General features: G+C 49.0%; 3 protein-coding genes across 3 annotated transcripts in view; 1 reads left to right on the top strand and 2 right to left on the bottom strand.

The window, feature by feature from the left end:
- Positions 1–21254, top strand: part of LOC129597192 (titin-like) — a 44743-nt gene extending 23489 nt beyond the window's left edge. The window contains exons 8-17 of the mRNA XM_055494659.1: positions 215–1103; positions 1465–5301; positions 5645–11855; positions 12330–12358; positions 12524–12557; positions 12724–12803; positions 12875–13049; positions 13417–15114; positions 15422–19209; positions 19426–21254. Of these exons, the coding sequence (XP_055350634.1) occupies positions 215–1103; positions 1465–5301; positions 5645–11855; positions 12330–12358; positions 12524–12557; positions 12724–12803; positions 12875–13049; positions 13417–15114; positions 15422–19209; positions 19426–21126 (18442 nt within the window). The 3' untranslated portion in view covers positions 21127–21254. The remainder of the gene's footprint in view (positions 1–214; positions 1104–1464; positions 5302–5644; positions 11856–12329; positions 12359–12523; positions 12558–12723; positions 12804–12874; positions 13050–13416; positions 15115–15421; positions 19210–19425) is intronic.
- Positions 21255–21826: 572 nt separating this feature from the next.
- Positions 21827–22970, bottom strand: LOC129597191 (uncharacterized). Its single transcript, XM_055494658.1, has 2 exons — positions 22784–22970; positions 21827–22060 (listed from the first exon to the last, which is right to left on the bottom strand). The coding sequence occupies exons 1-2, from the start codon at positions 22967–22969 to the stop codon at positions 21827–21829; spliced, it is 420 nt and encodes a 139-aa protein (XP_055350633.1). The 5' UTR covers position 22970.
- Positions 22971–24783: 1813 nt separating this feature from the next.
- LOC129597190 (uncharacterized) lies at positions 24784–25420 on the bottom strand (the record flags this gene model as incomplete). Its single annotated transcript, XM_055494657.1, has 3 exons — positions 24784–24816; positions 24860–24942; positions 25327–25420. Coding segments are annotated over 3 exons (210 nt in total), but the record flags the coding sequence as incomplete, so codon positions are not given.
- Positions 25421–25460: the final 40 nt, after the last annotated feature.

Here is a 25460-nt window from a genome sequence, read left to right as displayed (position 1 = left end):
CAAAAAGAATATTTAACGGTAACGCAAGAAGATACGGTAACGGTAAGGCCGGTAGACGAAAAACCGGCGGCACTGCATGAGCATGTTGATCTATCGTTTCCTCTTTCCACTCTGATTTCCCCTGGTGAGACACTTCCGGATTGGCATGAACGTGAGCAGCTCCTCGCGCATGCGGTGCGACCGTTGGAGACGTCAACCGTTTCTGTGCCTTCAGGTCTAGTACAGCCGGCCGAGGTGGTAGTCTCCGCGGAGCTACCACAGGAAAGACCCCCACCGAACGGGTCGAAGTGACCGTGACGGAAGGTAAGGAAGTGACGTCATTTGTTAGTCAACCAACCCCAGCATGGCCTGCTGCCGACGAGGAGCTCCTGGATGTGGCACGACCGACGGAGCAGCTTGAGTCGGTCACCGAGACCACGACCTGGGTGGTGCATGAACAGGCGCAATCGGTAACCGAGACGGTCACCCGAGTGACCGAAGAAATACGCGCGGTACCCGAGTTTGCGCCGTTTGAGGAGATGGTGACGCTCGGTCGTCCCGAGTTCGCTAGCGTAGAAGTGGTGCCGTTTGAGGAAAGACCCGAGTTTGCGAGTATCGAAGTGGCACCCTTCGAGGAGACGGTCACACTGCGACCGGAGTTCGCCCCGGTGGAGTATGCACCCATACAGACAACGGTAACGGTACAGAAACCTGAGGAAGTAGAGGAAACTATAACCGAGACGGTAGTCGTAACCGAGACCATTGAGCAGCCTGAGTATATCATGGAGGTCACCGAGCAGCGTGAGGTGGTAGTGGAGTCACGCGGTCAGCCGCAGGTACCCGAGTACGAGGAAGAGACTATTATTGAGACGGTAGTTAGGCGTACCAGTATAGAGAGACCGCGGCCAGTGGAACCTCAGCCGGTAGAGTTTGTCACGCAAGTTCGTCAGGCAGTGGAACAGGTCACCATGGAGGTTGCGCCTAAAGAAGAACGAGTGGAAGTCTACTTTGAACGGCAACCGGTGCTGGAGGGACCGGAGTTCCCGGAGATTGAAATGGTCCAAGTCACTAAAGAGACGTTTTTGAACGAAGTCGAGATGCCGCAGAAACCGCAATACGAAGAGGTAAGTACATTGTACATGTGTAAACGAGAACGCGCATATACCAAAAGTAAAAAATTCAAACGTATAAATAATTGCGAAAATAATTTAGACCTTCAATTTAAGCAGCAAGCTGTAAATTGTAGCACTGTATTTATTTTTTTATATCGTACTTTTACCGTAAAAATGTGCTAATACTTAATATTACATTTGTATATCCATGGTATTAGTGGCACATGTATGTAATATGCAACTAGATATAAGTCTATTTAATCAACTAATGTTTTTATTCTTTTTATTAATAATATTTGCCTTAATTGAACGGAACGGAAACAATATGGACCAGGACGAGTACTGTGTTCTCCAGTTACTGTGCGTTATGCAGGTTAAATTAACGTTCGAACGTCCCGAGATCGAATACCATATCCAGCCCAGCCAACCGGAAGTGGAAGAGGAAACCGTTACCGAAGTGACGACGGTTACCCGTCGCTACTCCACCGAATACGCCGTCATGCCGCAACTGCACCCGCAACCCGTGGTTACCCAGCGCGATGAGGTCATCTTCGAACTCTCAACGGCACCAGTCCATGAAACCATCGAAGAGACCCGCGTCACCTACGAAGAGCGCATCATGCCCCAGGAGATCCCGGCGATCGAACACGACATCCGCGAACTACAGACCACGGAGGAGGTCATCCGGTTGCAACGCCCGGAGTATGCGCAGTTCGAAGGACAGGTCACCATTCGACGCCGGCCGTCGGAGACCGTGACCCAGGAGGTGGTCATCCGTCCGGAATTCGCCGAGTTCGACATTGCGCTCGGCCAACCGGAACTGGCCGAAATCGAGTTCGCGCCGGTGAAGAAACCGGAAGCGCCCAAGCCGGAGATGGCCGAGATCGAGGTGTCACCGGTGACCGTCGAGGAAACCGTAGTCGAAGTGATCACCGAAACTATCGTCAAGCCGGAGTCCCCGAAACCTGAGTTCGCCGAGGTGGAATTCGCTCCAAAACCAGAGTCGCCCAAACCCGAGTTTGCTGAAATTGAGTTTGCTAAACCGGAGTCGCCTAAACCGGAAAAAGCCGAGATTGAAATCTCACCGGTAATCGTTGAAGAAACCGTGGTCGAAGTAACCACCGACACCATCGTCAAGCCAGAATCTCCAAAACCCGAGTTTGCCGAAATCGAGATCGCTCCGAAACCGGAATCGCCGAAACCAGAAATGGCAGTGATTGAGATCTCCCCGGTGGAAGTGAAAGAAACCACGGTGGAAGTTGTCACTGAAACCGTCGTTAAACCGGAATCTCCGAAGCCGGAATTCGCCGAGATCGATGTGTCTCTCGGTCGGCCGGAATTCGCACCCACGGAAGTGGTAGAAATCATTAAGAAACCCGAGTTTGCCCAGCTGGACATCGTGCAACCGGAAATCGCTCCAATTGAGATCGCGACCGTCGTCAAACCGAAACCGAAACCAACGGTCGAAGAAGAACAGACCGTGACGACGGTGGTGATGGAGACCGTTAAGCGAGAGTCTCCGAAACCGGAATTCGCGGAGTTTGACGTATCGCTCGGTCAGCCGGAATACGCGCCGTATGAAGTGGTACAGGTACCCCGAGAGCACGAAATCACCGAGGTCGAAACGATTGTATCTACGGTGACGCAGACCGTTACCAAGCCCGAAGAAGAAAAACCAATGGTTACCGAGGAGAAAGAGACAATTGTCACTGCTAAGAAAATCACGGAACAAGTAGAGCAGCCAAAACCGGAATTCGCCGAGATTGATGTCGCTCTGGGTCGACCGGAATTCGCTCCGGTGGAAGTGGCGGAAGTGCCGCAACCTGTTGAGGAGATAACAGAAACCAAGACCATTGTGACCACGGTAACGGAAACCGTGCAGGAAGTGATCAAACCAGAATACGCCGAAATCGACATCTCGCTTGGTCAGCCGGAAAAGGCACCACTGGAGGTCATCGAAATACCGCACATCGAGGAGAGAATTGAAAGCATTGAAACCATGGTAACAGTTACAAAGCCAGAATCGCCGAAGCCGGAGTTTGCAGAAATCGACATTTCGCTCGGTAAACCTGAGTACGCACCGGTCGAGTTCGTGGAAGCTCCGAAACCAATTGAAGAACCAGTGACAAAGGTCACGGAAATTGTCGAACAACCGATGACTGAAATCATTGAGGTCACACAAACCAGCAAACCAGTCGAGGAAGTGGAAATCACAGAGACCGTAGTATCTGTCATTGAAGAGGTCAAGAAACCCGAGTGGCCGAAACCGGAATTGGCGGAGATCGATTTCTCCTTGGGAAAACCGGAAATGGCGCAAATCGAGTTTGCCCCGGAAGATAAATCGGAAACGGAGGAAATCATCGAAACCGTGACCACTGTGACGACCGTTACGGAGCAGCGGGAACAACCCGTGCAACCTGTGGAAATTGTCACGGTACCGAAACCGTTCCAAGAGACGGAAGCGCTGAAAACCACGGTTACCATAGTCGAAGGGAAAAAACCCGAGTCACCCAAGCCGGAGTTTGCGGAGATTGACATTTCACTGGGTCAACCGGAAATGGCGCAGATTGAGTTTGCACCGGAGGAGAAAGAATTCGTGGAAGAAACGATAGAAGTTATTACGACAGTCAAAACGGTGAAAGAAGAAGTCGAGCAACCCCAGCCCGTGGAGATCGTCACTTTCACGAAGCCGGTTGAAGAAACTGAGGTCATTGAAAAGGTCACCACGGGTACTGAGATAATCAGGGAGCAAGAATTTCCCAAACCCGAATTTGCCGAGATCGACATTTCCTTGGGCAAACCGGAAATCGCTGAAATCGAGTTCGCACCGGAAGAACAACCGGAAGTGGAAGAAATCACGGAAATTGTAACCATAACTAAGGTTACAACTGAAGAAGAGGAAGAAATTATTGAGACTCCGAAACCATCGGAAGAGACCCAAATAACGGAGACCGTTGTAACCGTGACGAAAACCGGAAAACCGGAGTCCCCGAAACCGGAATTTGCCGAAATGGACATTTCCCTGGGCAAACCGGAAATGGCGGAAATAGAATTTGCTCCCCAACAGCAACCGGAAATTGAAGAGATAATCGAAACGGTTACCAGGGTGACGACAGTCACCCAAGAAACTGAGGAGGTGGAGCAGCCGGTAGAAATTGTCGAGATCCGCAAACCGGTTGAGGAAACCAAGATAACCGAGCAGATTGTCACCGTAATCGAAACCAAGAAACCAGAGTCACCGAAACCCGAATTTGCGGAGATCGATATCTCGCTGGGTCAACCGGAACGAGCGGAAATCGAGTTCGCTCCTGAACGGCAATCGGAAGTGGAAGAAATCATTGAAACTGTTACCACGGTTACCACTATTACCCGAGAAACGGAAGAAGTCAAACCGGAAATAGCGGAAATTGAATTTGCACCGGTCTTCAAGGAAACCGTAGGAGAAAGGGTTACGGAAGAAGTAATCAAACCGGAGTCTCCGAAACCCGAGTTCGCAGAGATTGAAATGTCGAAACCGGAAATCGCTCAACTGGAAATAGCCCCCAAACAGCCGGAAGAGGTCGTAACAACGGTAATTGAGACCGTTACGAAAGAGATTATCCGACAACCGGAATTCGCCGAGATCGACGTCAGCCGACCGGAACTTGCACCTCTGGAGGTCACCAAACCGGAATACGCCGAAATCGACATCTCCCTCGGGAAACCCGAGTTCGCGCCGGTTGAAATGATTACCGTGGAGATCCCGTCGGCACCGGAAACGTTCGAAACCGTCACCGAGCAAGTGGTGACGACGGTTACGGAAACTGTACCGGAAACCGAGGAGATCACGGAGACCGTTACCATAACGGAGACTGTGACCCGAGAAGTGGTCATGGAGGAAGAGCGGCCGGAAGTGACCGAGGTGGTACTTCGGAAACCCTCTCTGCCGGAGAAGGAGTTTGCAGAATTCGATGTTTCGTTGGGACAGCCGGAATTCGCGCCATTGGAAGCGGCCGTGGTACTTCAACGGCGACCGAAAGAGGAAGAAACGGTGACGGAAGTGGTAACGGTCACGAAAGAGACCATTCAACCGGAGGAATTGGTGACGGAAGAGACCATTGTCGAGCGAATCGTGGAATATGTGCAGCCGGAACAAATGCCGGTGGTAGAGAAGACAGTGGAGGTTGTGCCAACCGTTGTTACTGAAATCTCGCAAACCGTCACTTCTGAGGTACGAAATTTTTTACTAAACTTAATTTTTATTTTTAGGAAATTATTATTAACTTAAATTTTTCCGTTTTTTAGAAATCGAAAACGTTTTATTTCGGCCAGTTAATATGTGTATTAACCACGGTATTAAAGAAATTAATCGAAATTCGAACTTATTCAATAAGTTTTTATTAATAAGTTACAAATACTTAATATATATGACTTTCTGTTCAGGAAGTAATTGATTCAATAGATTATTACGAGTATGCATTGTTGTTTAGAATACTAATAATTTTTATAGACATATATACATTTTTATATAAATATCCACATTTATAGTAATTATTGTATTTGCTACTTTAAAGGTTGTGCCTGAAGAACGGTTGCAACCGGAGTTTGCCCAGATCGAATACCAACCGGCAGCACCGGAAACCACTGTTATCGAAGAAATCACCGTCACGTCCGTCATCACCGAAGAAGAGAAACCAGAATTCGCTGAAATCGCATTTCAACCGCAGCCGCAACCCAAACACGAAGAAATCGTCGTTGAAGAAGTTACCATTACCAAAGAAGTGAAGGAACAGCCGGAGTTTGCGGAAATCGCATTCCAACCTGAGACCACTGAAACTATTGTGGAAACCGTGGTTACCGAAGTAGCACCGGAAGAGGAGAAACCGGAATATGCGGAAATATCGTTCCAACCGGAAACGAAACCGCAAATCGAGACGGTGGTCACCGAAGAGGTCACCATTGTCCGAAAAGAAGAAAGACCGGAATTTGCGGAAGTGGAATTCCAGCCTGTTGCGCCCACGTTGCTGGAAGCGACCGTAGTCGAAGAGCGGCCGCAACCGGTGGTACCGATGGAGGAAAAACCGGAACTGGCAGAAATTGTCATCCCGCTGTCGGTGACCACTGTTACTGAAGAAATTACCGTCACGGAGATCGTTACGGAACAAAAACCCTCGACGGAGGTAACGGTTACCGAGCAAACTTTGGAAGAAACCGTGCCACAGGAAGAAAGACCGGAATTTGCGGAGATTGCGTTCCAACCAGCGGAACAGCCGGTTGTCGTGGAAGAAACGGTGATTACTAAGGTGACCGAAGAAAAGCCGGAGTTTGCAGAGATGGACTTCCAGCCGCAACCGGAGGCCGTTGCCGTGGAAGAGCTCACGGTTACCATCGTAACGGAAACACGACCGGAAACGGAAACCATTGTCACTGAGGAAATAATGGTGGTCCCACGCGAAGAAAAACCGGAGTTCGCTGAAATCGCGTATCAGCCGGCCGAGACGACCGTGGCCACGGAAGAAACTGTGGTGACAACGGTAACCACAACTGAAGAGATACCAAAAGAAACGGTTCCGGAAGAGGCTGTCATTCCGAAAAAAGAAAAGCCAGAATTTGCAGAAATCGAGTTTCAGCCGGCCGAACAAGTTCAGCTGGTGGCCACGATCACGGAAGAAATTACGGTGACCGAAGCGAAGCCCCAAGAAGAGACAGTGCTGATAACGGAAACCATCGTTACCGAAGTAAAACGGGAAGTTCGGCCGTCCGTACCGGAAGAAGCTGTGCCGGTGGAAGAAAAGCCGGAGTTTGCGGAAATCGCATTCCAACCGGCTGAAGTACCAACGGAAACGGTCGTCTCCGAAGAAGTCATAACAGAGGTTACCAAGGAAGAACTGCAACCTGAGTTCGCCGAAATCGCATATCAACCAGTCCCTCAAGCTGAAACCACGGTTACCGAAGAGATAACTGTCACTACTGTTACGTACGAGCAGCCACGCCAAGAAGAAGTTGTTATTGAAGAAGTGACCTTTACCGAAGAAAAACCGGAAGAGACAGTAACCATCCAAAAGGAAGTCTCCGAAGTGACCTTGCCACGCCCAGAGTTCGCGCCACTGGAAACCGACGTCCTCATAACGCGACCGGAAAATAAAGAAGAAATATTTGAAGAAGTGGTTACCGTGGTGAGGAAACCAGAGAGTGAAATAACGGTTGAAGAAACCATCACCGAGGAGGTGACAATGACCGCGGAGCGGCCGCGTCGACGGTCGGAAGCGGAAATCACCTTGGAGATCGAACAGCCGCTCCTGGATTTCCAGCCAGTGGAGTACCATGTCAAGTACCATGACACCGAAGAAGTCGGACCGGAAAAGACAACAACGGTGACAATCGGCGAAACCGAGACCGTGGAAGAATTCACACCGGTCGCTGGAACGGTGATCATCGAAGAGGCCAAGACGATGGTCGGAACCAAGCCACTGGAGCTTGAAACGTTCGAAGTGGTCTCCGTGGAGAAGTTTGTCGCGGGACTGATACCGGCAGTGACTATTGAAACCACGGAAGAAACACAGGTGCAGATCGTTACCAAAGAGGTCAGGGAGCAGAAACCAACGGAAACCGAGACGTTGGTGGAGAGCGTGGTGGTGGAAGAACTGCCCAGTGAAAAGGTCCCGGAAGTGACCCCGGTGGTGGAGGAAACTAAGGAAACGCTGGTCACCGCCTTTAGCAGTGAGGTCGTATCGGAAGTGACCGCTCCAGTGCACGTTCCGGGTGAAACCGTCACCACTGTCTCCGAAGAACACCCCGAAGAATATGTGAAACCGGAACAAGCCGTGGAGACCGTTAGCGAAACGGTTGAAACCGTGTCACTTGAAACGGCTACAAAGGAGGAAATTCCCATAGCTGAAACCACAGAAACCAAAGTGCAACCATTAGAAAAAGTGGAAATTATTTTGGAGAAACCGGCCGAAACTGAGGTCACACAAACCGCTGAGGTAACACTGGAAGTTAAGAAAGAGCAACCGGTCGAAGTGACCATGACCCTTCCGGAAGAGGAAGTAACCGCCAAAGAAACGGTTACCATTGTAACTGAAGAAATTGTGGAGACCACGATAGAAAAGCCGAAACCGGTGACGGAAAAAAAGGTTGAAACCGTAGTGGAAACAATCATAGAAGAAGTCGTTCCAACAACTGTGATTACGGAACATGAAGAGCTGGAATTAGTCCCGACAGTTCCGCTTGAAGAAAAGAAACCGGAAACAGAAGAGGCGGTATTGGACGTAACCGTTACGGAGGGTCTGGAGACGGTGCCCACAGTAACTGAAGAGGTTACAGGTGAAACGGTGGTAACTGAATTGACCACAGCGGTTCCTTTGGACACTATGGAAATCCGCGAGGCCAAGAAAGCAACCGTACCCAAACAAACCGTTGAAGAGACGGAAGAAAAGGTCACTGAGGAGTTTCCGGTTGCACCCAGTATGAGGGAACAACCGACGGAAACCGAAACAACGGAGGTTACAGAAAAAGCAACAGAAGTGTCGGCGCCGGTTCCTGCGACAAGTGAAACCATTCAGAGAGAGCTCATGGAAATTACTATGCAAGAAACCATTCCAGCAGAAACTACTGAAATTTATGAAGCCGGCTTGGAAGTTGTTAAAGAAGAGAAACCGGTGGAATTCTCCGTAACGTTACCAGAAGAAAAAGAAGAAAAAATAATGGAAGTAGAGAAAACGGTAACGGAGACTATTGTGGAATTGGTTACCGAGACACAACCGGAAACGATAGCTGAAACCATCACGGAAGTTGTTGTTGAAAAGCCGGTAGAAATTGAAGAAACCGTCGTTACACGGCAAGAAGTGGCGACCGTGACACTAGAGGCGCCGAAGTCGGAGATGGAAGAAGTGGTCACCGAAGAAACCATCACACGTACGGTTATCCAAGAAACGGTTCCAGAAACCGTGGAAGAAACGGAAATCACTGCCATGCTGAAACGGCCAAAGAAACCAGAAGAGGTAACGGAAACTGCAATCATCCAGAGTGAAGAAGCCGTTACCGAGGCGATTGTCCGGGAAACCATTGAAGAGGTCACCACGACCATAGAAAAACCGAAACCGGAAAAAGTCTTCGAAAAGCAGATGCCGGAAGAAGCCGAAGAGAAACCAAAGCAATCTTTGATCGAAGAGATCGAAATCATTACCGAAACGGTAACAACTGCCATGGAAGAAGAGCGGAAACCGTTGGACATGGCTCATATTGAAACACCGGTGACAGAAGAGATTGAAACAGTTGTCCGCGAAGTTACGGAAGTGGCACCGAAAGAGCAGCTGAAACCTATGGAAAGCGAAGAAACGGTTACCAAAGCGGAAACTGAAATCGCCGTTACCGAAATGCCAGAACTAGAAAAGGTCACCGAAGAGGAAACTCCGCAAGAGGTCACCGCTGTGTCGACTGCCCCGGAACGCCTCATGGAAGGCGTCACCGTAACGGTCCCGCAGCCGGAAGAGACAACGGTTCCATCGAAAGAAGACGTCAGTGAATACGTTCCCTCGTCTGTGGTGACGGAGACCGTCATGGTTACCATGGAAGAAACAGAACTGTTGAACTCTGTACCACAGGAAACCACTACAGAAGAAACGGTTACGGAGGTTATTGCCAAGCCTCAAGAAGTTGTAACGAAACCGGAAGAAACGGTCCTAGAGAAGCCGGTAATCGAGGAAAAAGAAGCGCTACCGTCCGAAACCACAACAGTCGTCGAAACTATTGAGGAAACCGTTTCGGAACGACCAGAAGCCGTTGCGGTAGAACACGCACCGGAACAACCGGTCGCTACTGTCCAGGAAACAATCACCGAGACGCTGTTCGAGGTAACCGTGCCCCAACCGAAACCAACGGAAGAAGTGCCGGAAAAGGTTGTCGAAGAAGTCACACTTCCGGAGGTAACTACAGATAAATTAGAAGAGCAGCCGGTGCCGGAAATTACGATGGAAAAAGCCACAGTTCCAGCGCAACCGGAAGTCCTGGAAACAGTGACCGAACAAGTGCTGCTTGAAGAAACCGTTAAACGTGTCACCGTTAAACCAAAAGAAGAAGTGGTAATCGAAGAAGTGGTAACCAAGGAGGTCATCAAACGAAAACCCAAAGAAGAGGAAAAAGTTGAAACGGAATTTGTTGTTGAAGAGGTCACCACGGTTTCTTTTGAACAACCGAAGAAACAGGAGATAACGGAAGAAACGGTTACCATTACTCAGGTAAAACCGGAAAAAGAGGACATCAGCGAAATTGTGATGCCGGCGGCTATTGAAGTACCTGAAAAAGAAATAATCGAAACGGTCACTGAAGCCGTCGTTACGAGTGAAACGGAAGAACTGCCGCTAGACAAAGCGGACATCAGCGAAGTGGAAACGCTAAAGAGTACAACAGTCGTCAAAGAAAAACCAGAAAAAGAGGTGCCCTTAGAACAACCGGAAGAATTCATTACCGAAACGGTTACGGACACCGCGGTAACCAAAGAAATTCAGGAGGTCATTATGGAAATGGCCAAACCGACGGAGATCGAGACCGCGCAACCGGAAGTCAAAGAACTCAAGCAGCCGACCAAAGAAGAGGTAACCATGCTGATTGAGAAACTGGAAGAGGTCATGGAGCAAGAGGGACCAGTGGAAATCGTCCTGGTGGAGACGGACGAAACCGTCAAACTGCGCAAGAAACCAACGACCACGGAGGTCAGCGAGACGGAATTCGTGGTCAGCAAACCGGTGCCGGAAGAAACCACCGAGATTGTCTGGAAACCGGAAATTCCCACCATTGAAACGACCTTCGAGGTCACTGGAAAGGAAACGCTGACCATTGAAACGCTGACGGTGCCGGAACGTCCCGTGACTCCGGCGCTGTTTGAAGAAATCGAGACGGTGGCCCATGTAACGCAACCGTTGCTTATCGAGACGCCCCTGGACACGCGGACCGCGTCACCGCTTCCCGTGGAACACGCGGAAGCAGAGTTCGTCCCGCTGCGAGAAACCACCATGACCACCTCGGACACCACCCACATTACCAAGGAGACCACCGCCACCGCGGTTCTGGTGGAAGTCCCGTTGAAATTCGGCGCGTTACCGGAACATGCGGTGGAAGAAACGCGGTATGAGAAGCCCCAGGAAGCGGTGGGGGCGCCGCTGTTCACCACGGAAGTGGAGTACAAAGCACCGGAGATTGCCGTGGCCACTACCGAGTTCACCGTTCCCATCGACATCGAAGAGCGCACCGCGCAGGCCACGGTGAAACGGCGAGTGTCGTACACGGCCGACCTGACCACGGATGTGACCTTTCAACCGGAGCGACCGGTGCCACAGGGTCCGACCATCACCGAGATCCCCGTAGAACAGGTGGAGCATGAAGAGCTCATTCGGCAGAAGTACCGGGTGGACTTCCCACCGGAGGTCCACGAGGTCCCCATTCTCATCGAGGAGCACAGCATCGTCGAGGTGTTCTCCACGGAGGAAGACCGCTCGGAGATTCTGGATTTCGTCGTCAGTGAAATGGACACCAGTATCGTCGAGGATATCTTGGAGAAACTGGAAGAATTCCCTGAAGAGATCGTCGAAGAGCAGGTGACAACCGTTGTAATGGAAGAAAAGCCGACGGTGACAACAGTAACGGAAGAAGTTACGGTGGTAACCGAAGAACAAGCGGTCGTAACGGAAGAAGAAACCGTTGTAACCGAGGAGGAGCAGCTGGTGAAACTAAAGAAACGCGTCAAAGAGGAGGTGGCGGAGGGTGTACTGCGTCCGAGAAAGGATGGTGAGAGGAAGTTGACCGTTTAAATGTGACCGCTGCACACCGTGTCCGCTGCTGCTGCTGCTTCTACTAAAACCAAAAAAACGTCCAAGCGTGCGCGGTTGAGGGTGCTTCATGTGCTGGCTAAAAACACGTTGTCTTACACAATTATGCCGTGACTCAATGTTGACAGCGTCCCACTGTGTTACATGTCACCTGGTGGATTCACCGTTTTGCGGGTGGTTACGTCGTCGTTAGCGAGTGTGGGGGTGCGGTTACATGTTGGTACTCGGCGTTTATACGTTCCTGTAGCATTCCGTGGTCACTAAACGTGGGGATCTTAACCGGCTTGTGTTTGTTTAACCAGTTTGCTTTGCAGATCTAACAGCGCCACGAAATCCCTTAATCACATTTTGTGTCTGCATGCTTCTCTGTTTATAATCGATTTATTTATTATCTTCGTATTATATATTAATCGGATTTTATATTATTTTTCAGAAGTTACGGAAGAAGCTGTTGTGCAGCAGGTAATTATTAAAGTTTACGAAATAATTTCACGTAATGTTTAAATTAAAAAGTTATGTGATATACGAGTATATAAATAAGTTTTATTTACTTTGCAACGCGGTTTCGGTACAATCAAAAACCAAACATTTCTAAAAATATGACAAATGTGCAAATGTTTTGTGTAGATCCGCCCAAAGAAGCCGGTTAAGGAAGCAGAAGGTAAGTGGTATACAGTTTTTTCTCAGTCACTAATTCCGCTTGGTTTTGCATGAAGTTTCATGATGTATTTACAGTAGAGTACATACAGTATGTACTTGATATATATAACTGATATTATTTGTTTTATTGTATATGTATTACTGTATTCATGTACTTGTTGCTGCAGCCTTCATGTCTGTCCCAATGGTCATTCCAACGTTCGAAGAAAGCGGGCCGCCCGTCTTCACTGTTCCAGTGGAAAATGTGGTATGGTGGCCTTTAACATTTTATTCGTTATATCGCTCTATTGTACATTATATTCAATTGGCTGATGACAGGAAACAGCGGAAATGGATGTGGTGAAGTTCACCGCGGAGGTCAAGGGCATTCCGCGTCCCGTGGTGACGTGGAGTTTGGATGACCATATACTGCACGAATCGCAGATCATCGAGATTACGCACATTCGCGATCTGACGACGTTGACCATCCGTGATGTGCACGGCGATTTCACTGGTCAGCAAATTAAACTAAACCGAATTTATTACAAATAAAATTCTGCCAATACATTAATAATAAAAACTTGATAATAAAATACTTAATGAATTCGGCCAGTAAAATTTCAAATAAGAATATTGTTGCTATGAAAAGATATTCAAACAAAATTAATATTGTATAAAGTTTAGTAAATAACTATATCTTGAGTATGAAAACGTTTCTGGTATTTCAAATTATTATTATACAGTCATAATACCAAGCAATATATATATTATTAGTTTTAAAGTTAATTTAACAGACATTTTAATTTCATATTTTTGAGTGCTTTTCTTGCTTCTCCATCGAACATTGCCCGGCCTTTCAAGCCGACTTGTTCTCGTTTCAGGCGTGGTAACATGCACCGCCCGAAACGACCTGGGTATGGCCATGTCCAGCGCGCAAGTGGAGATCCTGCAGTTACCGGAAGAAACCGAAACCGAATTCAGCCAAGCCACCACCATCACCGAGGAGGAAATCATCATCACCGAGGAATTCGAACTCTCCGAAGCCGTACCGACCCAGACACCTTTCGAAGGAACTGAGACCGTTGTCAAACCAGCGGAAACTGTTCCCACCGTTCCGCAAGAAGCGCCGAAAGAAGCTGTTCCCACCGTTACCGAAGAAACACCCACCGTGGAAACCATTACCGAGACCGTAACCGAGACGGTGGTAACGGAGACCTTTACCGAGGAAGAAGTGCCGGAGAAGTTCACCGCTGAAATGGTGCCGGCGGTCAGTGTCATGGAGACGGTAACCGCCGTCATCGAACAGCCGGTACCGATTGAAGAAAAACATATCATAGCGACACACGACATTACCGAGGATAAACTGGAAGTGACCGTCCCGGACGTGGATATCATCGTTCCACGCGATGAGGATGTCGCCAAGATCTCCGAAGTAGAGGTCCCCGTGGAGGTCACCCAGGTGGTCGTGGCGGAACAGCCGAAAGAGGAAGTACCGGAAGAAAAGGTCATTGAGACCTTACCGGAAACGGCGCCAGTGGAGAAGATTACTACGGAGATCACCGAAACGGTCACCGAGACGGTCGTGGAAGAATCTCAAGAAAAACCGGTGGAGAAGGTCGAAGAGATTGTTACCGTCACGGAAGTGGAGCAGCTACTGGAAACCGTCGTCCGGGAAGAAGTACCGGAGAAACCGGTGGAAGAAGTGGTGGCGCCGAAGGAAATCGCACCCACCGAGACAACCGTCGTCGAGGAAGTGGCGCCGACAGAGATTGTTACCGAGCAGCCCGTCCCGGTCGAACAACCGGAACTGGTGACGCACGAGAAAGGTGTCACTCCAGCGCTGTTACCAGAAATGATTACAAAATTAGAAACCGAAGAAACGCGCAAGAAATCGGTGCCGGCTGTGGAAACGGAAACCGCCACGGGGGTGCAGCTCCCGGAAATGGTTACAGTGGAAGTCGGTCCCGAAGTAACCGAACAAGGAACCGAGACCGTGACCAAGGAAGAGATCACCGAAGTGGTGACAAAGGTGAAACCGAAGCCCAAGACGATTGTCACCGAAGAAGAAGTGACGGAACAGTTGGTCATCCCGACAAAACCGGAGACGGTAGAGTTTCAAATTACCACCGAAGAGAAGGTGGATGAAGTGGTTACACTGAAACCAGAATCGGAGGAGAAGGTACCGGGTGAAGAAGAGACGACCGTAACAACGGTGGACGTCACCGAAGTGGTGCCGGCGCCTGTGCACGCCGATGTCGCCGCCCCGGTGGAGTCGCTGCCGTTGGAGAAGGCCGAGATCATTGCGCCGATGGAGTTTGCCGATACCGTCCAGGTTACGGTGGAAGAGGCACCGGAAGTCCCGGTTCCGGTTGAGGAAGAAGTAGAAAGCGTGAAGATCGCGCGTAAACCGAAACCAGTGGAAGAGGTGGTAACGCTGCAGCCGAAGGTTACCGAAGAGGTCACTACAGTTACTTTGGAACAGAAAGTCGAAGAGCAAGTGGTGACGGAGCGATTCGAATTGAAGCCGGAAGTTGTGGAAGAGATTATTACGCTAGAAAAGAAAGTCCAACCAACCGAAGGTAAGAAACCGAATTCAACCAAAATAAATTGTTAAAATAAAATCACTTATATAATATGAGTTTTAGTTTAACATCTTTATCTGCGTACTCGTTTTCTAAACTTTCAAAAAATCAGTTTTTTCAAGAACAAATACCGGTATTTCAGATTTATTTTAAATGTTTTTGGGAAAAATTAAATTTTTTAATCAAATTTTTATTTAAATTTGTGACTAAATTTACCGTTCTTATTTTTTCTAAATAATTTGCTTAATTTTATAAATTAATTTTTTTAAATTGAAGTCTGACTAAATTGGAATATTTGTTTCAGAAACTGCTACTACAGAGGAAGTTACCGTCGTGACTAGCGCAGCCGAAGACGTAATTGCACCGGTGCCGGAAATTTTGACGGTTGTCGAACGCCGCGACGAGGACCTGCCGACAGCCGAAGCGATAGAAGCGCGTCGCGTTAGCACCGCCCCAAGGGTGCCGGAACAATCAGCAGTACCCGAAATGTCCAAAGAAACTCCAGAAGAAGTGACCGGTGAGCAGCCGGCTCTGGAGAAGGTCACGGAGGAAACCCTTCCGGAACTGGCACAACCAGCCGTCCCAATCGTGCCCATCATCAACGAAACCTTCCGCATCGAAATCCCGGAAACACCCGAAAAGGTAACCGAGTCGACCGAGACCGTTACCACTGTGGAAGAAGTGGCCGAAGAGCAGGTAAAGCTGAAGAAGAAACCAAAGGTCGTGGAGGAAGTCCAGGAGGAAATGGTGTTCGTTGCTCCGAAACCGGAAGAGGTCACGCAGGCGGAGATCACCGTAACGGAAACGGTTGAAGAGACCACGTTTGTGCATACGGTACCGAAGGAAGAAGCGCCGAAAGAGGAAATTCCGGAAGAGCGTGAGGAAATTATAGAAAAACCGGTTGTGGAAGAAATTACCCCGGTGGTTACAGAAGAAACGACCGTTACAGAAGTCGAAGAGATTATGGAAACGGTGGCACCAGTACCGGTGGAAGTCGCTGAGACCGAAACCGTCGAGCTACCGGTCAGTGAAACCGAAGAAGTTGTGCCACTGAAGAAACCCCGGAAAAAGGAAATCATGGAAGAGACCGTGGTAACTGTTCAGAAACTGAAGGAGACCGTGGAAGAGATCAGCGTGGAACTGTCGAAGCCGAGCATGGACATTGAAGAGCAGGTGGTGATGCGCGCCGTAGAGCGCAAGCCATCAGAGATCCCGGTTGAGAAGCCCGAAGAGACGGTGACGGAAGTGACACAAGAGGAGATGACAACAACGGTTACGGCGCCGTTACCAGAAACAGAAACCATCGCCGAAAAGGTCACGGAAGAATTTGGCATGTCCACTGCAGAGACCGTTACAACCGCACAGACGACGGTTGTTACCGTGCCGAAACCCGAAACGAAGGAAGAAACCGAAACAATAACCGTTGAAGAGTATGAAGTAAAGCCGGTGGCACCCTCTAAAACCACTGTGACTGAGATTGCTGAGGAGATTGAGCACGGTGTGCCAACAGAGACAAAAACCATGGAGACCGAGACAGTCGTTGTGGAAGTCCCGAAAGTACCACTCGAAACGCAAAAGCCAGAAGAAAAAGAAACCACAGTTACAACTTCAATAACGGAAGAATACGAGACCACACCGATGGCACCAACGGAAGCGACATTGACCGAAGTAACAGAAGAAACTGGACAAGGTGTACCTGCCGAAACCGAGACACTGGAGACTGAAACCGTTGTAACAGAAGTTCCGAAAGTGACCGAAGTCGTGGAGACGACCGAAGAGATCAAAGAGGAAGTGATGTTGAAGAAAAAGAAACCAAAGGTTATCGAAGAAGCACCGGAGGCGGCTTTTGAAATACCCCGGAAACCGGAAACAGTCGAACTGGAAATGCCGCAACCGACAGAAGGAGAAATTACACTGAAACCAAAGAAGAAGCCGGTCGAAGAAGAAGCTGAAGTTGTAGTTCCGCTGGAAACTAAGAAACCCGAGGAAGTGTCGGAAACGGTCACCGAGACCAGCGTCACGGAAGCCGAAACACCGAGTGTCCAGCCCGCCGAAACCGTGATTACAGAAGTAACGGAAGAAATCGGAGTTGGTATTCCAAGCGAAACTTCAACACTTGAAACAGAAACTGTAGTGGTACCGGTCAAAGAAATAATCGAAGAGACAACGGAAGCCGAAGAGGTGACGGCAGTTCGGCGCAAGAAACCGCTCAAACCACAGGAAACACCGGAAGAAGTGACCTTTGAAGTGCAGCGCAAACCGGAAGTTTCCGAGTTTGAAATCACAGAAACGGTAACGGAAGAAAAAGTCTCTATGAAACCGAAAGAGAAGCCGGTGGAAGTGATAACAGTGGAAAATTTAATGAAGCAACCGGAAGAAACTGAGGAGAAAATCACGGAAACCACAGTAAGAGAAGTCACTACCAAAGAAACAAAACCGGAACAAGTGGAAATACAAGAAACTGTTGAAGAAATTCAACGCGGCGTTCCCACGACGACTGAGGCTTTAGAAACGGAAACTATTACCGTTGAGACGGAGACCACTGTGACCGAAGACGTTGAAACCGTTGAGGAAACCGCGGTAGCAATTAAGAAAAAGAAACCGCTGAAGCCGGTTGAAGCGCCGACGGAGGCCGCGTTTGAAATTTCAAAGAAACCGGAAACCGTAGAATTCGAAGTCCAGCCGAGTGAAGTGGAGGAAGAAATTATGTTTAAGCCCAAACCGAAGCCGGTTGAAGAAGTTGAAGCGGAGACCGTTGTACCGCTCGAAACCAAGAAATCGGAAGAAGAAACTGAAACGATCACTGAGACGGTCGTTAAAGAAATTGTGATGCCGGAGCAGCCGGAAGCGACTACCACCACCGAAGTTATCGAGGAAACTGTAACGGCAACACCATCGGTAACGGAAGCAGCCGAGACGGAAACTATCGTGCAACCAGTAACCGAAGAGAAAGTGGAAATCGAAGAAGTCAAGAAAGCGAAACTTAAGCCACGAATGAAGGTAACGGAAGAAGAGGAGGTGGTAACGGAAACCGCATTAATGAAACGGAAAGCTACCGAGGTCACTGAAGAAACAACGGTAACTGAGACTTTCGGCGTAGAAGAACAAATAAAGATAGCTAAAAAGAAACCGGTAAAAGAGGAGATTCCCGAAAAGACTGCGGAAATGTTGGTAACGGAAGCGGAAGAAGCACCAACGGTGGACGAAGTCGTACCAGAAAAGCCAGTCGAAGAACAAATTCAGCGGTTGGAAATTCCGGAGCGACTGCAACCAGCGGTGCCGGTAGCACCGACAGTTCTGGAAACGACGACGATAACCGCTCCCGAAAAGCCGGTTACATTGGAAGAAAAGACTGCCGAACTTGACGTAACCGAGGCACCGGAATTGCCGTCGGTAACCGAAGTATCATCTGATGTAGCGGAAACCGAAGAAGCGGTTCCATCCGAAACGCCGGAGATGCTGCAACCAGCGGTGCCCATCGTTCCGGTCGTCCACGAAAGTGAAAAGGTCACCGCACCGGAAATACCGAAAGTGGAGAAGCCGGTCGAGGAAGTCCCAGAAAAGAGCGCCGAGAGTGAAACCGTGGTACCCGAAACAGTAACCACGGAAGAAATCACACAGGAAGCAGTAACCAAAGAAATCGCGCAGCCTTCAGAAATCCCTGACGTTATGCAACCGGCCGTTCCCATAGCCGCCATCGTCCATGAAGGCGAGACGCGGGAAGTACCAACAGTTCCGGAAGTACCCCAACTACCACAGCAGACTGCCGAGACGCGTATAACCGAAGCGGAGACTACAACGGTCGAAGAGGTGGTAGTGGAGGAAGATAAACCAGAGACTGTGGAGGTAACCGAAACGCCGGAAGCGCTGCAACCAGCAGTGCCGGTTGCGCCGTTGGTGCTGGAATCGACGAGCGTTGTCGCGCCGGAGAAACCCAGTGTTACCGTGGAGGAAGTGACCGAAGAGGAGAAAGTGGCGATTCGCCGCAAGAAGCCGAAGGCACAGGAGGAAGCGGCGCCAGAAGCGGAATTCGCCATCACCAAACCGAAAGAACGGGTGGAGGAAATTACTGAAGAAACTGCTGAATTTAAGGTAATCATTAATCTCAGCATAATACTCTAATTAATAATACTATTTTTATCAATTTTTTTCAATAAGAGAGTTTAAATTATTTATAAAATAGTGTTATTAAAGGTCACCGGTTTTTATAATCACGGGCGCAAAAGAGTTTTTGTCGCCATTTAATTTAAAAGAAATTGATATTTTTATCAATCTAAAATAAATTTAAATTTTAATGTTTTTGATTAGGTTGAGAAGACGATTGAAACCGAAGAAGAATTCGTATTCAAACCAAAGAAACCCGAAGAAGAACACATAGAGAAAACGGTAACCACGGTCGAGCTATCAAAACCGGAAACAGCAACGGAAGAAACACCATCTGTCAGTGCCGGCGAAATCACCGCTCCCGAAAAGCCCGAGGTAACCGCCGAAGAAACGCGAATCGAGGAGACTCTGGTAACCGCGCAGCCTACTGAAACCGTTACCGAAGAGACGTCGACAGTCGTCGTTCCGGTCAAAGAAGAAATCGTAGAGGAACAGATCGAAGAAACCGTTGTAAAAGAGGAAATCGAAGAAAAGGTCAAGCTGAAACCCAAGAAGAAGATCACGGTGGAGGAAGAAGTACCGGAAGCGGAATTCGCCGTCAAACCCAAACCCGAGAAACCGGTAGAAATCGAGCTTGAACAACCGGAGGCGGAAGCGTTGTTTATTCGGCCGAAGAAACCGGTGGTCGAAGAGGAGACTGCGGAGATTGAATTAAAGGAAACCACGGAGACGTATGTGACCACCGCCGAGGAAGGAGTGCCGGTTACGGAAACGGAGGCAACCACTGTAATCGAGACGGAGGGGTTCGGTCGGCCGGTAACGACGGTGACGAGTGAGGAGCAACCGTTCACCGTTACGGTCCCGAAGGAACAGGTGACAGCAACCGAGACGGAAGTGACTACCGCTTATGAGAAAGAAACGCCGGTTGAAGAAACCGCAACCGTCGAAGTTACGGAGAAAGCACCGCTTGACCAGTCCGTTTCAACGGTTACGACGGAAGAAAAGTCTGTCAAGGTTACCGTTCCGAGAGAAGCGTTCACCACAACCGAGACAGATGTTACCACGGTTTACGAGAAAGAGCAACCGGTTACCGAAGAGGTCGCGGTGGAAACAGTTCCGCAGAAACCACTGACGGAAGCGACGGAAGAAAAGAAGCCCGTAGAAGAAGTGCCAGAAACAGTCGAAATCGATGTGGAGGAATTGATTGAGAAAATTACCAAAGGGGAAATTGAAGAGATCCCGTTCGAAATTCCCACCGAAGAAACCGTAAAGCGGCCGAAGCCGAAACTCAGGATGAAGGAAGAAGTACCGGAAGACACCACAGCCGAAGCCTTCTTCAAGAAGCCGGTAGAGACGACGGAAATCGAGACGGCCTTTGATGTGTCGATTGAGAAGACCGGTGTACCGGCGGTTACCGAGGAACATGTTGAGACCGTCGGTTTTGTCCAAGTGGAACAGCCCGAAAAGGAAAAAGTTGCTCCTGAAACCGTCGAAGTACCGGAAACGAAAATCTCCTTGGAGAAGAAACCGGCAGAAACCCCGATAACGTCGTTAGTTACTGAGGAAGAGACAATTGCGGATATTATTACCAAGAAAGAAGAGGTGAAACCGGAAGTAACGGAGGAAGAGCTCCCCACCGCTGTTACCGAAACGATACCGGCGGAGACACCAGGAATGACCATGGTGACGGAAGAAACAACAGTGACAGAAGTTCGGTCTGAAGAAAAAGAAGAAATTACACCAAAGGGCACTACCGAACAACTGGGCGAAGCGGTTGCTGAAAAGCAGGTGGTGCAGTCACCGGAATCCACCGTGGTACCAGAAGAAACGACGATTAACGAAATTATTACGGAAAAATTGAGGAAAAGGCAATGCCCGAGGTTACGGAAGAAATCATGCCGATAGTGACCACTGTACAACCGGAAGAAACGAAGGTTGTTAAGAAACCGCAGCGACCGAAGGATTTAGCCGTTGAACTGGAAATTTTGGAGCTTCCCTCGAGAGAAGTACCAGAGGAAGAGCTTTTGGAAGAATCTATTCAAGAAACAAAAATATCGTTGGCCAAAAACCCAGAAGAAGTCATTGAAGAAGAAGCGGTCTTCAAACCTAAAAAGCCTGTGAAAGAGGAGATCACAGAAGAAATTGTTGAAGAACACGCTGTTTTCAAGCCCAAGAAGCCGGTAACCGAAGAGGTCACGGAAGAAACTGTGGTAGAAGAAGCGGTATTCAAGCCGAAAAAGCCAGTAAAGGAAGAGGTCACTGAAGAGATTGTTGAAGAGGAGGTTGTTTTTAAACCGAAGAAACCGGTAACCGAAGAAACAACGGAAGAAACCGTTGAAGAAGCCGTGTTTAAACCGAAAAAACCACTAAAAGAAGAGGTCACCGAGGAGACTGTTGAAGAACACGCTATTTTCAAGCCCAAGAAACCGGTAGCCGAAGAGGTAGCAGAGGAAACTGTCGAAGAAGAAGCCGTGTTAAAACCCAAGAAGCCGGTCAAGAAAGAGGTACTCGAAGAAACTGTTCAAGAGGAAGTCGTAATCAAACCGAAAAAAGAGGTGACAGAGGAGACCATCGAAGAGGTCACTGAAGAAGTGGTGTTCAAGCCTCAAAAACCGGTGACGGAGGAAATCACAGAGGAAGTCGTTGAAGAGGCAGTGTTTAAGCCCAAGAAGGAAGTGAAAGAAGAGATCACGGAGGAGATTGTGGAAGAAGAAGCGGTCTTTAAACGGAAGAAACCTGTAAAAGAAGAGGTCACCGAAGAAGTAGTGGAAGAGCAAGTTGTGCTTAAGCCGAAAGCTCCCAAGGAAGAAGTTGAAGAAACGGTCGTCGAAGAAGCAGTCTTTAAACCGAAAAAGCCGGTAACCGAAGAGGTTGTTGAGGAAATCGTAGAAGAAAAAGCCGTTTTCAAACCGAAAAAGGAAGGGAAAACCGAGCTCACCGAAGAGATCGTTGAAGAAACGGCCCTCTTTAAGCCTAAGAAAACGGTTGAAGAAACCGTAACGGAAGAAATTGTCGAAGAAGAGGTTATTCTGAAACCAAAGAAACCGGCAGAAGAGGAAATCACGCCTGAAGTTATCGAAGAAGAAGCCGTCTTTAAGCCAAGGAAACCTGTTAAAGAAGAAGTGGTCGAAGAAGTTGTGGGAGAAAAAGCGGTGTTAAAGCCGAAAAAGAAGGTGACCGAAGAAGTAACCGAGGAGACGGTGGAAGAAGAAGCCGTTTTTAAGCCGGTTAAACGAGTACCGGAAGAGATGGTCGAAGAAACCGTCACAGAAGAGGCGGTATTCAAACCGAAGAAACCGATTGAAGAAGAGGTCACAGACGAAGTAGCTGAAGAAACGGCGGTTTTCAAACCAAAGACGGTTACGAAAGAAGAAGTCACCGAAGAGATAACGGAAGAAGAAACAGTATTTAAACCGAAAAGGCCGGTTAAAAAAGAGACAGTGGAGGAGACGGTTGAAGAGCAGGCCATCTTGAAACCCAAGAAACCGGTCAAAGAAGAAACAGAAACGGTTTCGGAGGAGGCTGTTTTTAAGCCAAAAATGACTGTTACAGAAGAAGTGACCGAGAAGACAGTTGAAGAAGAAGCGGTGTTCAAGCAGAAGAAGACAACTAAGGAGGAAGTGGTGCAGGAGTCCGTCGAAGAAGTCGCTGTGTTCAAACCAAAGAAGCTGCCACAAGAAGTTACTGAAGAAACGGTGGAAGAGGAGGTCACTTTTGCACGGTCAAAAGTCACAGAAGAAGCAGTCATGCGGGAAGATAAGCCGGTTAAGGAAGCCGTAACGGAAGAGACAGTGGAAGAACGGGAAAGCGTGACTATTGAAGAGGTCACGCAGGAAACGGCCGAGATTTCTGCAGAAACCACTACGGCGATTACGGAGACGGTCGTAGAAGAACAGTTTACGGTCGAAGAACAAAAGCCGGCTTACAAGGAATCTGTCACCGAATCTGCAACCAGCGAGTTAGCTCAACCGGTTACGGAAGAAGTTACGGTGCAGAAGCCAACTGAGACCGTGGTTCAGGAGGAAAAACCGGAAATTGTGGAAGAACAAAAGGTCAAGCTTCGCAAACGCAAACCATCTGTGCCGGAAGAAAAGACCACGGAGGCCGTTATGGAAATCCCCACGAAACCTGAGGAAACTGTCCCGGAAATTGTAGAAGAAGCGGCGGTCAGTTTGGGTCGGAAGCCAAAACCGGCACCCAAACCGCAAGAAGAAGAGGAAGCTGAAGAGAAGTTATTCTTAGCCGCACCGAAGACCCCGGCGCCAGAAGTCTCCACCAGCATTGAAGCCGCTATTGAACTTGACTCGAAAGTCGGTGAAGAAGAAGAAATCGAGTACGAACGCGAAGAAGATAGTCTGGCAGAGATCGAGGACAACATTTGGGAGACCACTTCCGCCGCTGAAGATCTGCGCCGTGTTTCTCAGGACACGTTGGTCGGTGTGGACATACCTGAAGAACAACGTGCCCGACGCCGGGTGCGCATCGAAGAAGTGCCGGTGATCATTGAAGACTACCAACAGTTTTCTGTCTCCGAGTCGAAATTTGACACCGAAGATGTGTCGATGACGGAGGAAATCGTTGAGATCCCGGAAGACGAAGCCCCACAGATCGACCTGAATTTCTACGAATCGTTTGCGGCGGGAACGGAAAAAGAGCAGCTGGCCAGCACCGAAGAGCTCCCGTCACCGGAAGAGGAAGCGAGACCGACGGAGAAACCAGTCAAGGAACTGGAAACCACCACCGGGAAACCGTTGCCTTCTGAAACCACTGAAAAAGTTGAAGTCCCCGAAAAAGAGTCAGTTGAGCAGGTTCCAGAGACACTGTCCGTTAGTGCCACCGAACGAAAGGTGTCGTTACGCCAAGAACATGAAGTCGAAGAAGCCACGGTAGAGGAAACGGAGATGGTCACGGTACCGGCAAAGCCCGAAACACCCGTTGAGGAGACGTCGGAATCCGCGGAAGAAGAGTCCGTTAAACTGAAACCCCGACCGAAACCGGAAGAGAAACCGGAAGAAGTGGAAACCGTGCAGGTACTTCAAAAGCTCACTGTTCCGGAAGAGAAACCGGAGGAGGAAGTGGAAGAGTTCTTCGAGGCGAAAGAGGAACTGCCGACTAAACCAGAGGTCGCGGAAGAAGCGGCCGTTATTAAGAAGCGCAAACCGAAACCAGTTGCCGAAGAAGAGGAACAGCCAATTGCGGCAATGGTGTTGAAACCAAAAATACCGGTTAAGGAAGAAATCGAAGAAGTCGAAGTTTCCGCTGAATTAGAGCAACAACAGGTACCGGAAACTAAAGAGGTCGAAGCGGTATTTGAAAAACCGAAACCCACGAAAGAAGAAGAAACCATCGAGGAAGTGAAGGAAGAAGTGACAGTGAAAAAAGAGAAGCCGGAAAAGCCGGTTCCAAAAATTCCAGTAGTGGAAGAAATCATTGTTCCTGAGGTGATATCAACGGTGGTTGAAGAAACCGTGGAAGAAAAAGAGGAAGAATTCCGGTGGCCAGAGGAGGAAGCTCCCAAACCGGTTCGAAAGCCGACGTTACCGGAAGAAAAAGCCCCCGAAGTCAAACCGGTGGAGGAAACGGTGGAAAAGATCGCTAAGAAGCCAAAACCCAAAATCGTCACCGAAGAACAGCCAGCCGCCGAGGTGCAGCTGAAACCAGCGAAACCGAAAGAAAAGGAAGCTGTAACCGAGGACGTGACTACAGAGGTCGCATTTGCACCTGTCAAGGAAACCGGAAAAGAAGTTGCTCCTGAGGAAGCAGCCTTTACGTTGCCAAAAGATGCTCCGAAACGTGAAGCTGCACCTGCCCCGGAAGAAGTAGCTGAAGAGGTGTCGATTGTCACGAAACCGAAAGAGACGCCCACAACGGTTGTCGAATCCCCCGAGGAGAAACCGATCGAGGAAACCGAAGCAGAGCGCTTGAAACGTGAGCGGGTAACAAAACGAACCCGAACTGAAAAGACAGAAGAAGTGGAAACAAAGGTCACGGAAGAAGAACTGAAACCAGCTAAAAAGCCGGAAGAGGTCAAACCCGTCGAAGAAAAACCCGCAGAAGAGGAAGAGTTTGCGTGGCCTGAAGAGGAGAAACCGGTTACGTTCAAACCAAAACCGAAACCGGTAGAAGAAACGCCAACCGCCGTGTTCGAGGTTCCAAAGGAGAAGGAAGCGGTACCGGAGACCGTAGTGGAGCTGCCTAAAGAGAAGCCAAAAGAAGAAGTGATCGAGGAAGTTGCGACC

The sequence above is a fragment of the Paramacrobiotus metropolitanus genome, unplaced genomic scaffold, assembly GCF_019649055.1.
Source record: "Paramacrobiotus metropolitanus isolate TYO unplaced genomic scaffold, Prichtersi_v1.0 Parri_scaffold0000101, whole genome shotgun sequence".
In the NCBI taxonomy this organism is placed as follows: Eukaryota; Metazoa; Tardigrada; class Eutardigrada; order Parachela; family Macrobiotidae; genus Paramacrobiotus; species Paramacrobiotus metropolitanus.
This window is presented reverse-complemented; position numbering and strand designations above follow the sequence as displayed.